The sequence below is a fragment of the Girardinichthys multiradiatus genome, chromosome 22 (assembly GCF_021462225.1).
Source record: "Girardinichthys multiradiatus isolate DD_20200921_A chromosome 22, DD_fGirMul_XY1, whole genome shotgun sequence".
Lineage (NCBI taxonomy): Eukaryota > Metazoa > Chordata > Actinopteri > Cyprinodontiformes > Goodeidae > Girardinichthys > Girardinichthys multiradiatus.
This window is the reverse complement of record NC_061814.1, coordinates 11,274,080-11,288,712: the sequence shown is the minus strand read 5'-3', so window position 1 is coordinate 11,288,712 and position 14,633 is coordinate 11,274,080. Positions and strand designations below refer to the sequence as shown.

At 37.9% G+C, this 14,633-nt stretch overlaps 1 protein-coding gene across 1 annotated transcript in view; it reads right to left on the bottom strand.

The window, feature by feature from the left end:
* The window catches only part of LOC124859659 (contactin-associated protein-like 4), a 107,044-nt gene that overhangs the window by 67,049 nt on the left and 25,362 nt on the right, over positions 1 to 14,633 (bottom strand). Inside the window, exons 3-5 of the mRNA XM_047352563.1 lie at positions 13,335 to 13,528; positions 4,128 to 4,275; positions 598 to 801 (exon numbers count right to left, since the gene is read on the bottom strand). Coding sequence (XP_047208519.1) covers positions 598 to 801; positions 4,128 to 4,275; positions 13,335 to 13,528 — 546 coding nt within the window. The remainder of the gene's footprint in view (positions 1 to 597; positions 802 to 4,127; positions 4,276 to 13,334; positions 13,529 to 14,633) is intronic.

Genomic DNA, 14,633 nt, shown 5'->3' with positions numbered 1-14,633 from the left:
ACAGTAGTGATAAAATCAGCATCTTCTGGAGAGAAGACATGCATTTTAATAAGTCTGTGTATTTATTCCACCAGCCTGGACAGCTCCAGGCAAACAGGGTGGAACTAAGTGACTTCTTTTAAGAGGATCTAAAGGCTGCTTAGACTAAATGGGTGACCCAAATGGGTTCTGCTGGTGCAAAACTCGCACTAACTAATGCAAATCTAATGCAGACAAAGTTGCAAATTAGCTAGTTAATGACTTTGATGTGATTTTCAAAGTCAATGAATTGGAATTAGAAAGGCAGGGACTGGCACAGAGCAAGACGAGCAATTAACAAAACTGCTCACAGACAGTTTCCTGAGGTAGACCTGAAGTGTCAGCATTTGCAGGAAGGGAGGAAACCTTCAATAAATCCAAACCAATATAGCCTCCAATTCTCTAATTAGAAGATGATCGCTTCATGCTTGATGGTTATGGGGCTATAATTTCATTTTCTTGCTTATTTGATTGACAAGAAGACAATGGATGCAAACTAAACAGCAACAAGTACCTGCTAGGACACATAAAGGACACATCAAGACCAGACTTGTAATTATCAAGGTGTCAGTGCTCTACCTTTTCTGAGGAGCAGCAGAAGTTGTCCTTTCTGTAACTCCAAAGTGAAGCTGAGCTCATTCTGTCCTTCAGCGTGAAGCAGAATTCCAGAGTTTTTCATGGTTTTAAATTTCAGATAGATGCTGTCAGCGGATGTCTGTATCGGTCTTGGACTCAACTTGAAAAAAAGGCTGCTGTCACCATCAAAGTTCGCCGTGTCAGAATCTGAAAAATGATGATCACAACAATGAGATGTGAATTGTTAAAATCCATCCATTGGCTATGGCTGATGGATGGCATAGCCAATGGAATCTATGTTTTAGACTGATGATGTGTTGTTTACAATGTTTGCAAATACAAATCTGAAAAGGGTTTTGTGCATTTGTATCAACCCCCCTTAGTCAATCATTTGTAAAACCACCTTTGCTACATATCAGAGATGGTCACAAGTCATTTGTTCCAAGTCCAAGTCAATTATCAAGATTTCCGCCGCAAGTCCAAGGCAAGTATCAAGTCTCTTATGACTTCCCTGAGGCATTACAACATAAACATTTTAATAAGTATCTTAAAGTGCCTGTGAGACACTTTTCTCACAAATGCAGAAATTGAAAGATATACTGAAGGAATTGGGCAGTACTTGGCATGATATTAGGATTAAAGGCATTATAAAAAAAAAAAAAAAAAAAAAAGCGACACAAAATAAGTTTATTTCAATGTTAAATTTTGCAAGTCCACAGTCGCCCAGAAATGATGTCTAAGGGGAAGTCTCCGGTCATTCACTTTGAGCATTAATGATAAACAGTTCAGGTGGAAGCCAAGTTGCGTTAAAAACAGCGTTAATATGGTGAAATGGTGCATTGTTGGTGGTGGCAGCAATACAACAGCAGCTGTTAGTCTGCACTATTTTCCTGAAGCAAAGAGGGTCAGAGCTGCCTGGATCAGAGCTGGAAAACTGACAAAATACAGATGGGCTGGTCCCACCAAGCACAGCCAGTTGCGATCAGAAACTTCTCAGCAAACAGCTTTGAACAAGAAACCTCTGAATTCGCCAGAGAAATTATGTCAGAGGTCGGGATATCTGACAGACGAAGGAGAATGTTAAAGCAGATGCTATAGCCACGCTGTTTAGAGCATCTGATGAGAAAAATCGCCAAAGAAAAGGTTGTTGATGCTAAACGGATCAAGGCTCAGCAGGTAAGAACAGTTCCTTGTCACAAAAGTACATTGAGATATCGGCAAAATAAAAATCCGAAATTATTATTTTTATTATTAATAATAATAATCTGAAATTATTATTATTAAAATAAGCTAAATTAGATGCACATATGTTATATTTAAATAAATGTTTCTCTAAAGAATATAAAGTAAAAAAATAATTGATACACCATGTAGTTGTTTCAGATTTTGAATCATCCCTTTTGTTTGCTGCTACTGCTCCATGCTGCTCACGTCTCCTTCACCTTTGTTTTGTTCTACAATGGGTGAGTTCATTGAATGTAGCAAATCTGTTTGTTGCTTAATGTGGTGCATTTAATGTTTAATTGCTCGGTTTATAATACTTTAGTTTACCCAGTAACTGAACTAACTGATCTAATGAAAACAACTGCTAATATATACACGTGTATATATAAATATATGTGTGTATTTATTAATATAATGAGTGAATCATTTTTGAAAATCTGAATATTGTGCTGGTTCTGTTTCCTGGTGGTGCGGTATTATTCATGCAGATTGACTCCGGTTGTGCTCCAGCATCCAACAAAAATAGACTCTGGTCAACTCTGCAGGCGTCAGCACTTGTGCTCTGTCATCTGATGAAAGCTGACTTTGTTCTCCTGACTCTGCTGCGTCTCTCTTTGATAGTGAGATATATCTAAAGAAATATCAGATTCTCCACAGTTGTCTGTGTTGCTGGCCATTATAGCAGCAGTCAGTTTACGTGCGGGGTTCCCCTTTGACATGAGCACAAGAAAATCCCAAAGGAGTAGTCTGGAAATGCCTTTTTAGTGAAATTTATGACCATAAATCTCAACTTCGGTTCATTTCAGTGGCATGAATTTACTCTTTAAAATATTTTCTCAATGTTTCCTTTCCATAAATGTAAATTGATTTATCATGAAAATTCAATGTCAGAGGCACTTAAAAATAATCATTTCTTTTTGTATTTATTAACAATTTTCTTTAAATATTTTAACATTTAATTCAGCATGCAAAAAAAAAACCTAATGGTTAGTCATATTATTTAGAAAATTAATAAAATGTAATATTTACCTAAAAATATAAATAGGCATGTATGCTTAAAGTAAAATCGTAGAAAGAGATTAAAATCTGGTTATGTTGAATTCCTGCATGAATCAAAAAAATGCTTTTATCTTTAAAAGGAGTAATTAACACCTGTTTATCCCTCAGCTTGGCAGCGATAGATGTTAAGTTTATTTTGATCAAAGAGTCATTTATAGGGCATTTAGTTGGAGAGAAACTCCTGTGGTCATTATAATGAAGCTAGAGCTAACACATTATTATGAGCCATTAACACCCCATAATCCACAAACGTCACTGGTTGATCAAGCACATCCTTTCGCAGCAGTCTGTGTACTGGCTTCCTTTCATTCATGATTACTTGGGATAAAACTGTTAATAAGACTCGAGTCTCAGACCAGGAGTTCAAGTCAAGTCACAAGTCTTTAGTTCAAGTTCAGTCTGAAGTCTATGATTTTGTGATTTAAGCGTGACTTGAGTCAAAGTATCAAACCTCTCAGTGGCAAATACACTAGCAAATCTTTGTCCATTGTTTTATAACGGTAGCCAGCTTTAAACTTTGTACACAACTTTATCTATGACCTGTCTTCTGTGTTCCTTGGTCTTCATGTTCCTCTTTGTTCATTAAAGTTCTCTAACAAACCTCTGAGGCCTTCATAGTACAGTTGTCTTTATAATGGGATTTTATTAGAGAGAGATGGACTCTATTTGGTAGTTAGGTAACTTCCAAAGGCAGTTATTGCATTGAATTGTATTCGGGGATATCAGAGTAAAAGAGGCTGAATACAAATGTATGAAACATTTCTCATATTTATTTCACTATCATGCACTCCTTTGTGTTGGTCAAATCAATTCAATGAAATAAAATCCCAAAAACCAAACTGAATTTTGTAGTGATATCGTGACAAAATGTAAAACAATTTAATTGAAAATTACAAATCACTGTATTGTATGCATCTTTGACACAATTTCATGCATTATTAATCCTTGCTGATAAAATACTGTATTTTGAATTGTAAAAGAAAAGAAAACATCAGCAGATTGTTTAAGAATTTTGGCGGTAGCCAACATTTTCAACGTAGCAATTTAAAAATGTACAAAAAGGAATACTCAAAAATCTGATTCTTGATCTTAAAAAAGATTGAACAAACTTTAGACTGATTTCAAAGTACAGACACAGCTGTAAAGTCAACACATGAACAAAAGGTCACTAGCACTGATGAAGGTAGCTGAATGTTGTCACATTGTGCATGAATGCTTCAAAGCAAAAAGTAAAATAAGGGGAAACTGACTGTAGAGACATCCATAAGCTTCCAGCCTGAGTCCAATCCGACCATTTGGATTCCAGTCGAGCGGAATGAGGCGGACAAAGCGAGCGATCACCAGGTGCCGGAGCTTGTGCTGGACCACACTGTCTGCATTACTATTTCCAGGAAAGGCCTGGAAAATAGCAACAGAAAAAAATGTTTTTCTTCATTTCATCATATAGAAGACAATAATAAAAAAAAAGAATTATGATCTGATATGTGACCTTAACTTTTCAGTCTTAATTTATATCTTTAAAATTGTACCTCAGTCTCAAACGCTTTTGAAAAAATGTGTAATAAAAAATTGTTGTTTCTTTAAATTGTTTTAGGGGGGTGGGGGACCTGGCATGTTGGGAGGGGTGAGATCAGGGCAGACATGTTTGGGATGGCTTGGAACCCTTTCTGAATGCTTGCAGTTTTGATTTTGCCCTTTATTTCAATCATATCACTTTTTTATCAAGTGCTTTAATTTATTTCTTTATTTATCTTGCTGTGAATATGTTTTAGCATTATTTTCAATATTTTCTATTTTTATTTCATATTTACAATATGTACTGTATTAACAAGAAATTGTTTGTTCATGCACATTATTTTAGATATTTAGGATCTATTGAAATCATTTATTTTCCCTACAAAACTCTTATTTTGTTGAAGTTTAATTACAATTATTTTAAAATCTTCTTTCATCCTTTGAGTGAATTGAAAGTACAGTTCCTGGGGGATATGAGAGGGACGATATTATCTTCCTAATGACAGGATTATTGCAGAGATGAACCCAAGTTCATGCTGAATGGTTTCTTAATCAGGCAGAAAATTTAATTTGTGAAGAGAAGCTTATTATCTGTACCTAGGGGTTTGGAAAACACATTCTTTGGGGAGAATAACATTTCTTAATCTGATAGGAAATACCAAAGCCACGTCCATAGATTTAGTTTTTTAGATTTAAAGTTATAGGTCACATTTAGCGTACTTTTTTCTTCTGTCTTCAAAGTAATACAAACTAAAAATTATAATTTAATTATTTTCTAAAAGAATTTAATTCCCTGCCTTCACACAGAAATAAACTTTAGTCACATCCAATTCTTAATCTGTAGGGTTCAATATGTCAGCCAGCCCTCTGCAGCTATCACAGTTTCTACTTTTCTGGGAAGGCTGTCCACAAAGATTATCATTCTTGTAGGAGAGCCCTGGTGAGGTCAGACACTGGTGTTGAAGGAGAAGACCTGGCTCCTAAGGTAATTCATCTCATTATTTCACAAACGTTTGTAGAAGCAGTCTGGAAGGCTAGGTGCTCTGTAATTATTCAGATGGGTAAGGCTATGCCCTTTGGAGCTCTTGTGCCATCAGTAACATTGGGGGAATTTTTGACTCTGGTTTTAATTTAGATGGGCATGGTTCACTCTGGTTCACTCATGTTTTTATCACTTATGAAATATTGTTAGGTTGGGTAGTATTATCTCAAAATCAGAACTGGCATTTGTTAATTATGTATTTGTTTCTTTGTGATTGGATTATTGTCATTATTCACCTGCCTAAACAAAGCATTATTAGACAGTCTGCAGGCTGCACAGAATGCTGCCATCAGACCTATGACCAAACCACCAACGTTTTCTCACCTTTCATCAATAATCGTCCAGCCCCATTGGCTTCCCATTCACTCCACAGTACACTTCAAGAACTTGCTTCTTACTTATCAGGTTTTGAATGGTCAAGCAGCGGCATACATCTTTGAACTTTTACATCTGTATGTCCTCAGTAGGTCTTTAAGGTTCTGTGACCAAGGCCTGCTGGTTGTACCATGTAAGAAGCTGAAAACTAAAGGTGACAGAGCCAGCATATTTTACATTTTCATTTCTTTTCTTTTTTGAAACACTTTTGTTCTGTTATTATCTCTGATGTGCCTTTACCAGGATGCTAGATCAGGTCTTCTCCAGAAACATAGCTGTCATTATTAGGGGACACTGTTTGAACAGCCCTAATCCCACAAACAACAGTTTTCTGTTGAGGAGGCTGAAAAGAACAGTACCTTGTTTAGCTGAAGGATTGGCCATTGAGATATGAACAGCGCATACAGGTTTTTCCAAAATGAACTTTAATTACAGACAGGAAAAGTTAAAAGAAAAAAACTGTTGGAAAAAACAAATCAGAGAAATTTCACTTCTTGCCTTAGCAAAAGGTGAGCTTTACACTCTTCTAAAACAATAGTATTAGAGAGATTTCAATTGCTTTTGCATGAAATTGCATTTCATGCTTAAGGGCTTGTGCTGCCTAATAATTTGCAAAAATGACTAGTCCTGGGTGCCCAATGGTTCAGTGGTAGAGCAGGCACAACAAATGCAGAGACTACTGTTCTCAACGCAGTTGTGCCCGTTTGATTCCCAACCCTGGGCCATTTGCTGCATGTCTTCCCCATCTTTCTCTGCCCATCTTCTTGTCCAGTTACTGATAAATAAAGGCCACCCGATCCACAATATATCTTAAAAATGATAATCCTGAGTGAATTTAGTGCTTCTCTTAACAGAGTGTCATCTGTTATTTACTATAAATGTTTTAACGCACAATGTTATGTTCACTATGTACATTTAAAGCACTCGTCCAGTCTCAAACTCCAACCACATATAACTTTGTGCAATGAACTTTCAAATGATTTTAGCTCTCAAAAGCAAATTTTACTTTTTACATTTCAATCACTTGCTGGACAAAAACATCAGGGTTCAGCTGGTTGGTAATCTATATTTTCTTTTCACTATTATACCAGTGAAAAATGTCAGCACGTTCCTCTTTCCTGCAGGGAAACTTTTTTGTACAACCAGAAACCTCTAATTCTGAAAACACTTGAGATAATTGTAATCCCTGTTTTCAGCTCTCATGCACCTTCACAGGCAATGTGAAATAAAAAGGATGTGAGAAGAGCAGCAAGTCAGAGACGTGCAGCCGTACTAAGCTTTACAGGAAATCCTGTAGGAATTCTGACAGATGAGGAAACTCAGCAGGCAACTCTATACCTCGAAAGTCGTGATAAACTTTCCTGACTACTTTGTGGAGCTTCCGGACTTTTAAGGCACACCCTGGATTTGTCTCAATAATGCTACATGTGAACTCATCAGGATTTAAAACTCTAAAAACTATCCCTGTCCCTTTCATGTAGTCTTCTGCAGACATTAGTACGGTATTGATCTTACCTTTGATAGTGTTGAAACTAACAGTTAATTCAGTATGGTACAACTTTAGCAAACCTGAATTTTACAGACCGGTCAGAAATGGCAACAATGACTGGCAATAAACTAAACAAATGTTTTGTCAAACACCTGTTTACAACTCAAACCCAAATCCTCAGAATCCACAAAGCAGTGTTCAAACAAGTAAGCAAAAGATAAATATTCTGTCATACTCTGGCATACTGTATATCTGCAGGGACAAGGACCTGTTTTCTCCTCTTCTACAAGCCACCTCATGAATGGAAGATTAGCAATATCCAGGAAATTAGCACTATCTCAGTGGAACACATATCATTTCAGTGTTTCAGAAACAGAGCTACATTTATGAGTCTCCCTGTGTGTAATTTAATCTCAGCATAAATCCAGGTGTTCTGTGAAGCTTTCAGTTGTTTGTTAAAGAAGATTAGTGAACAAACAGAATCCTGAAGACCTAATAACACAGCAGGGAGTTTAGGGAAAATGTTAAAGTAAAGTTAGCACCACTACTTTAAAGTGTGCTTAAAGTAAAGGCATGGCACCACTGCAGGCCTTTAAATGGAAAGGCAGCCAAAAGACCCATGGTAATTCTGGAGTGGCAGCAGAGATCCACTTCTACAGGTCCTTCTCAAAATATTAGCATATTGTGATAAAGTTCATTATTTTCCATAATGTCATGATGTAAATTTAACATTCATATATTTTAGATTCATTGCACACTAACTGAAATATTTCAGGTCTTTTATTGTCTTAATACGGATGATTTTGGCATACAGCTCATGAAAACCCAAAATTCCTATCTCACAAAATTAGCATATTTCATCTGACCAATAAAAGAAAAGTGTTTTTAATACAAAAAACGTCAACCTTCAAATAATCATGTACAGTTATGCACTCAATACTTGGTCGGGAATCCTTTTGCAGAAATGATTGCTTCAATGCGGCGTGGCATGGAGGCAATCAGCCTGTGGCACTGCTGAGGTCTTATGGAGGCCCAGGATGCTTCGATAGCGGCCTTTAGCTCATCCAGAGTGTTGGGTCTTGAGTCTCTCAACGTTCTCTTCACAATATCCCACAGATTCTCTATGGGGTTCAGGTCAGGAGAGTTGGCAGGCCAATTGAGCACAGTGATACCATGGTCAGTAAACCATTTACCAGTGGTTTTGGCACTGTGAGCAGGTGCCAGGTCGTGCTGAAAAATGAAATCTTCATCTCCATAAAGCTTTTCAGCAGATGGAAGCATGAAGTGCTCCAAAATCTCCTGATAGCTAGCTGCATTGACCCTGCCCTTGATAAAACACAGTGGGCCAACACCAGCAGCTGACACGGCACGCCGGACCATCACTGACTGTGGGTACTTGACACTGGACTTCTGGCATTTTGGCATTTCCTTCTCCCCAGTCTTCCTCCAGACTCTGGCACCTTGATTTCCGAAAGACATGCAGAATTTGCTTTCATCCGAAAAAAGTGCTTTGGACCACTGAGCAACAGTCCAGTGGTGCTTCTCTGTAGCCCAGGTCAGGCGCTTCTGCCGCTGTTTCTGGTTCAAAAGTGGCTTGACCTGGGGAATGCGGCACCTGTAGCCCATTTCCTGCACACGCCTGTGCACAGTGGCTCTGGTTGTTTCTACTCCAGACTCAGTCCACTGCTTCCGCAGGTCCCCCAAGGTCTGGAATTGGCCCTTCTTCACAATCTTCCTCAGGGTCCGGTCACCTCTTCTCGTTGTGCAGCGTTTTCTGCCACACTTTTTCCTTCCCACAGACTTCCCACTGAGGTGCCTTGATACAGCACTCTGGGAACAGCCTATTCGTTCAGAAATTTCTTTCTGTGTCTTACCCTCTTGCTTGAGGGTGTCAATAGTGGCCTTCTGGACAGCAGTCAGGTCGGCAGTCTTACCCATGATTGGGGTTTTGAGTGATGAACCAGGCTGGGAGTTTTAAAGGCCTCAGGAATCTTTTGCAGGTGTTTAGAGTTAACTCGTTGATTCAGATGATTAGGTTCATAGCTCGTTTAGAGACCCTTTTAATGATATGCTAATTTTGTGAGATAGGAATTTTGGGTTTTCATGAGCTGTATGCCAAAATCATCCGTATTAAGACAATAAAAGACCTGAAATATTTCAGTTAGTGTGCAATGAATCTAAAATATATGAATGTTAAATTTTCATCATGACATTATGGAAAATAATGAACTTTATCACAATATGCTAATATTTTGAGAAGGACCTGTAAGTTGGAAAGGTATATCAGAAAGATAACCATTAGTTGTGCACTTTTCCACAAAACTGGCTTTTGTGGAAGAGTGCAGGAAGAAAGCCATGAGAATTACATTCAAATCTTTGCTACAAGCCATGTAGGAAAGCATTTAATACTGCACCTCACCCTGAACCCACCATCCCTTCCAAGATGGCCCTCATCTTCACTCAGATTGTGAACCAATCTCTGGTGCTGTCTGAGGTTCCCTTCTGCACCATGCATTCCACCACCATCCCAGTCCCAAAGAAACGCACCATCACAGAGTTAAATGACTACAGACCTGTTGCCCTGACATCTGGTCTTGAAATACTTTGAGCAACTAGTGCTGTAGAATCTGAAGCATATCACTGGCCCTCTGCTGGACCCCCTGCAGTTTGCTTACCAGGCTGATTAGTAGAGGATGCAGTCAATTTGGAGCTACACTTCATCTTGCACCATCTTGACCACCCAGGAACGTACACCAGGATCCGGTTTGTGGACTTCAGCTTGGCCTTCAACATCATCAACCTAGATATCCGCCACCAGAAGCTCACCCAGCTCGCAGTGCTGACCTCGACCTGTCAATAGATCACTAGGTTCCTGATTGACTGGCATTAGCATCAGCAGCAGGTGAGGCTGGGGAGCATGTTCTCCTGCACAAGAACCATCAGCACCGGTGCCCCGTACGGGTGCGTTCTCTCCCCACTCTATTCTGTATGACTCCACCACAGCAGACTCGTCTGTGAAACTCCTAAAGTTTGCAGATGAAACCACTGCTATTGGTCTGATCCATGACAGTGAGGAGTCAGCATAAAGACAGGAGGTTGATCAGCTGGTCCAATGGTGTGGTCAGAATTACCTGAAAATCAACCCGCCAAAGACAGTGGAGATGACTGTGAAAACACCCCTCATGCTGCCTGCCCTTACCATTCTCAAAAACACTGTGACTAATGTGGATCACTTTTCCTAGACACCATTTTCTCGGCACCTGAGATGGTCCTCCCACATAGACAATGTTCGGAAGAAGGCCTAGCAGAGACAGCTGACCTTCCCTCCATCCAGAAATTGTATAGGTCTAGGGTCCGGAAAGGGCAGCTAACATCTCTGCAGACCGTTTAGACTTTTACCTTCAGGTCTGCGTTACAGAGCATTGTTTACACTAGACAGATGCCACAGAAACTATTTTTTCTCCCAGGCTGTCTCTCTGATTACCACAATGAACACCTTACAGCCTGAGTAGTCAGCTACTCTGCTGTGAAACAAAATATTTGCACAGCCACAACATGCCTTTGTTATTTTCTTTTCATTGACATAAAACATTGCTGCACAGACACATACATGTACATGCTATTCCTCTTTCCTTTATTTTGTTTCCTATAAAGTTTATATAGTACTGTGCAAAAGTTTTAGTCAGGTGTGGAAAAAATGCTGTAAACAAAGAATGCTTTCAAAAATGGAAGTGTTATTTATTTTCATCAATCAACAAAATGCAGTGAATGAACAAAAGACAAATCAAATCAATATTTGCTGTCACCACCCTTTGCCTTTAAAACAGCATCAATTCTTCTAGATACACTTGCACACAGTTTTTGAAGGAACTTGACTGGTAGGTTGTTTCAAACATCTTGGAGAACCAACCACAGATCTGTGGATGTAGGATTCCTCACATCCTTCTGTCTCTTCATGTAATCCCAGACACACTCCATGGTGTTGAGATCAGGGCTCTGTGGGGGACATACCATCACTTCCAGTAAGTCTTGATCTTCTTTATGCTGAAGATATTTCTTAATAACTCTGGCTGTTGTTGGGTTCACTCACTTAGCATTTAGTAAATTGATAAAAATAAACAATTGTCATTTATATTTCTGAAAGCATTCTTTGTCACACCTGCCTAAAACTTTTGCACAGTACTGTATATTTATACTATATGTGTCGGTATCTTGCCCAATAGCTGTTGCAGATTCTAATGAAAATTGGTGATGGCAGCAACAGTCTGTGCTTTTCTTCAGCAAGGACAGAAAAAGCTGGTTGGAGTTGATGGAAAGATGAGGGGAACTTAATTCAAGCCAGTGCTGGTAGAAAACCTTTTAGAGGCCACAAAAGACTTGAGACTGAAGTGGAAGTTCATCTTTAAACAGGAAAATGGCACTAAACATATAGGCAGAGCTCCAGTGGAATAGTTAAGATCGAAGCACCTTTCCATCAGAATGGTCCAGGCAAAGATTTATATCCAGCTGAGAAAGACTTGACGATTGATTTATAAACCATCTAATCTGACTGAGATTAAGCTATTTAGAATGATAAAAAATGTAAATCTTTAGATATTTAAAGCTTGTACAGGCATACATCAAATCAGCAAAAGGTGGTCCTAAACACTACTGACTTGGAGAGGCTGAATATGATTTTTGTTTTTGTAAAGCAAATTAAAAACAATACATAATTTTTATTTTATCTTACAATTATGCACCACTTTGTCTTGGTCTATCACATGGGATTTCAATAAAATACTTTGAAGTTGGGGTTATAAAATGAAAAATGTTCAAGGGGAAAAATTACTTTAGCTAGTCACTGTATTCTTAGTCTGACAGGATCATACTCAGTATCATTTAGGTGCAAATATCTTAAAAACATCAAAGTGCAAAAAAGGAACAAAGAAATGTTGCAAGCTGATGTTGCATGTTTGTGCCATCATTTATGGCCTTTATTGCATGTTCATATACATTTTCCAGAATGTTTATTGTGTGTTTAATAATATAACAGACCAGAAAGTAATCAATGCATCCTAAATATTCAAATTAGCTGTTGCTGTGGACAATATGTGGTTCTCTGGAGAGTTTAACATGTTGCAATACAAGCTAGCTCAGTGGCGCAGACTGCAATGCAATGTCTGTGGTGCTTTTCATTCGAACTGGATTTTTTACTTTCAAATCCAACATGGCTGTCTTTCAGAAGAAACATGGTGACACCGACTGTTACAAACTGTTTACTATCACATCTTACAGTTACAGTGCCTTAATGCATAAAATGTAACCATATTTGTTGGTGCTAGCATGTGCTAGAAAGGGGTCTATGAAAGATTGCATACTGATAGACATTTAGTTAGGTTCTGCTTCCAGCTCCAAAGTAATCTTATCTAGTTTTGTTGTGAAACTGTTTCTTCCCAAACATATTTCAAAATAGAGGCTGAATAAAAAAGGTAGCTTGTAATTCAGCCTTGATTGTATAAGGTTTCGCAAATACACATTTCCAAATCTCGACCGTGATCACTGCTTGATGACATCATAGTGAGGCTACTTTTATTTCTGGGCTAAGGATGACTCAGAGTAAAGTCCAGATGGCGTGAGAAACAGACAACTTACAACTGTTGTATGATTTGGTTGCTTCTTGTTTTTCTTCAACGTCTTATCTTTAAAGTTTGAACAGTGTTTAGTTTTGCCTTCAGCCAACTATGATAGAGTTAAATGTCAGCCTATCCAGCTAAATTAGTTTATTAACTTTTTATTATTGATTAAAGTTATAGCTGCAAATTCTTAAGAAAACATGCAATTGCATTGTGATTGCAGAACATTGTGATGTAAAATCGGTTTTGATTACCCAATTTTTTTTATTTGCTCTTTTTTTAATCATCTCAATTTTCCCATGTCAAATTAATATACCTTTTTGAAAATTACCCAATAAATCTGTAATTTTCGTATTCTAAGTTGCAAATTAACTTATTTTTAAACACAGATGATTCCTCTACTATCTTCTAACAATAAACTCACCCCTATATGTCCTTCCCATCTATACTGTTTCCAGTTGTGTCCTGAGTCGCTGAACATCAGCTGGTAGGCTGTTTGCCAGTCAGAGCTCCCATAGCGACCTTGCGTAGCAACAGCTGTGATTTGTGTCCGTCCACCCAGGTCAACCTCCAACCACTGATATTTGTCGGAATTTAGAGGAGACCAGCCTCCAGCACCTGCAGCAAAAACAAGAGAGACAAGACTGTATTTAAACAACTGGAAAATACATACTTACTTCTTAACATGAGTTTAGATGAGATATGAAAAAGCTGTCTATTATAGGACGGTCCTTTGTCCGAATGCTAAGACTTGACCCCTTGAGATGGTGCTTCTATTTGTGCCTTGCATTTTTAAAGTGTAGTTTACTTCCCCCAATTGAACATGTGAACATTATCTGTTGCGTATCAGTGAAGGACAGTAATGTTTATCATGTGCAGTCCTCTTTTGTCTAAATGGGATATGAGTTTCGATGTCAACTTGGTGAAATATGTTTAATGTTCAAACACGATAATATAAAGCACTGTATAGTTACACTTAATGATAAATTGTGAGTGGTTTACACATATCAGCTGTAAATAATACATTAAATGAGTTCAAATGTTCTTTTCACTCATTAATTCACTAAATAATCTACTGCCACTTACAAACAACCCACACAAAAGGAATCTCTGTTTATTAAGAGACCAGTTCCATGTATTAAAACAAAAACCTATGTGGCATCCGACTTTATTTTAACTTCTTCAATTTTAATTTCCTTTTATTTTATTTCATCAGTACTTGTTTCTGTTGAATGGAAAATCTGGGATTAAGCTCAGCAAAGCAACTGTATGAGTGAATTGCTAAATGAGCCAGAAGCGGGCCTGTACTGAAATAAAACTTCATTTGCCATCCATCATTTGATTTATGAGAGAATGGAACAATTTTTGAATCAGGGCTTCTTCTGAAATTACTCTTTTCTACCTTGAGGAACAGTTTGGAGTTTCAGTTCAATCTTGTCATCACTGATGCATAAATCACATTTCTCAGTTTGTGTTTGGGTAATTTGTTCCTCTATAATAAAACAGTTTTTTTTAGGTTGCTGCGTGTTTTGAAGTAAAACCTTTTGAAGGAAAGATGTAGCAAATGCAACTTTTAAAGCTTTACACATGCAGAGGAGGCAGAGCCAAACTTTATTTTTTCTGGTTAAATAATTTTAATACAAAATACAAAAAGATAATTACAATTATATACGACTAAGGAGGTTTTGTTATTAAAAGATAATAAATTGAAACATTTAAAGGA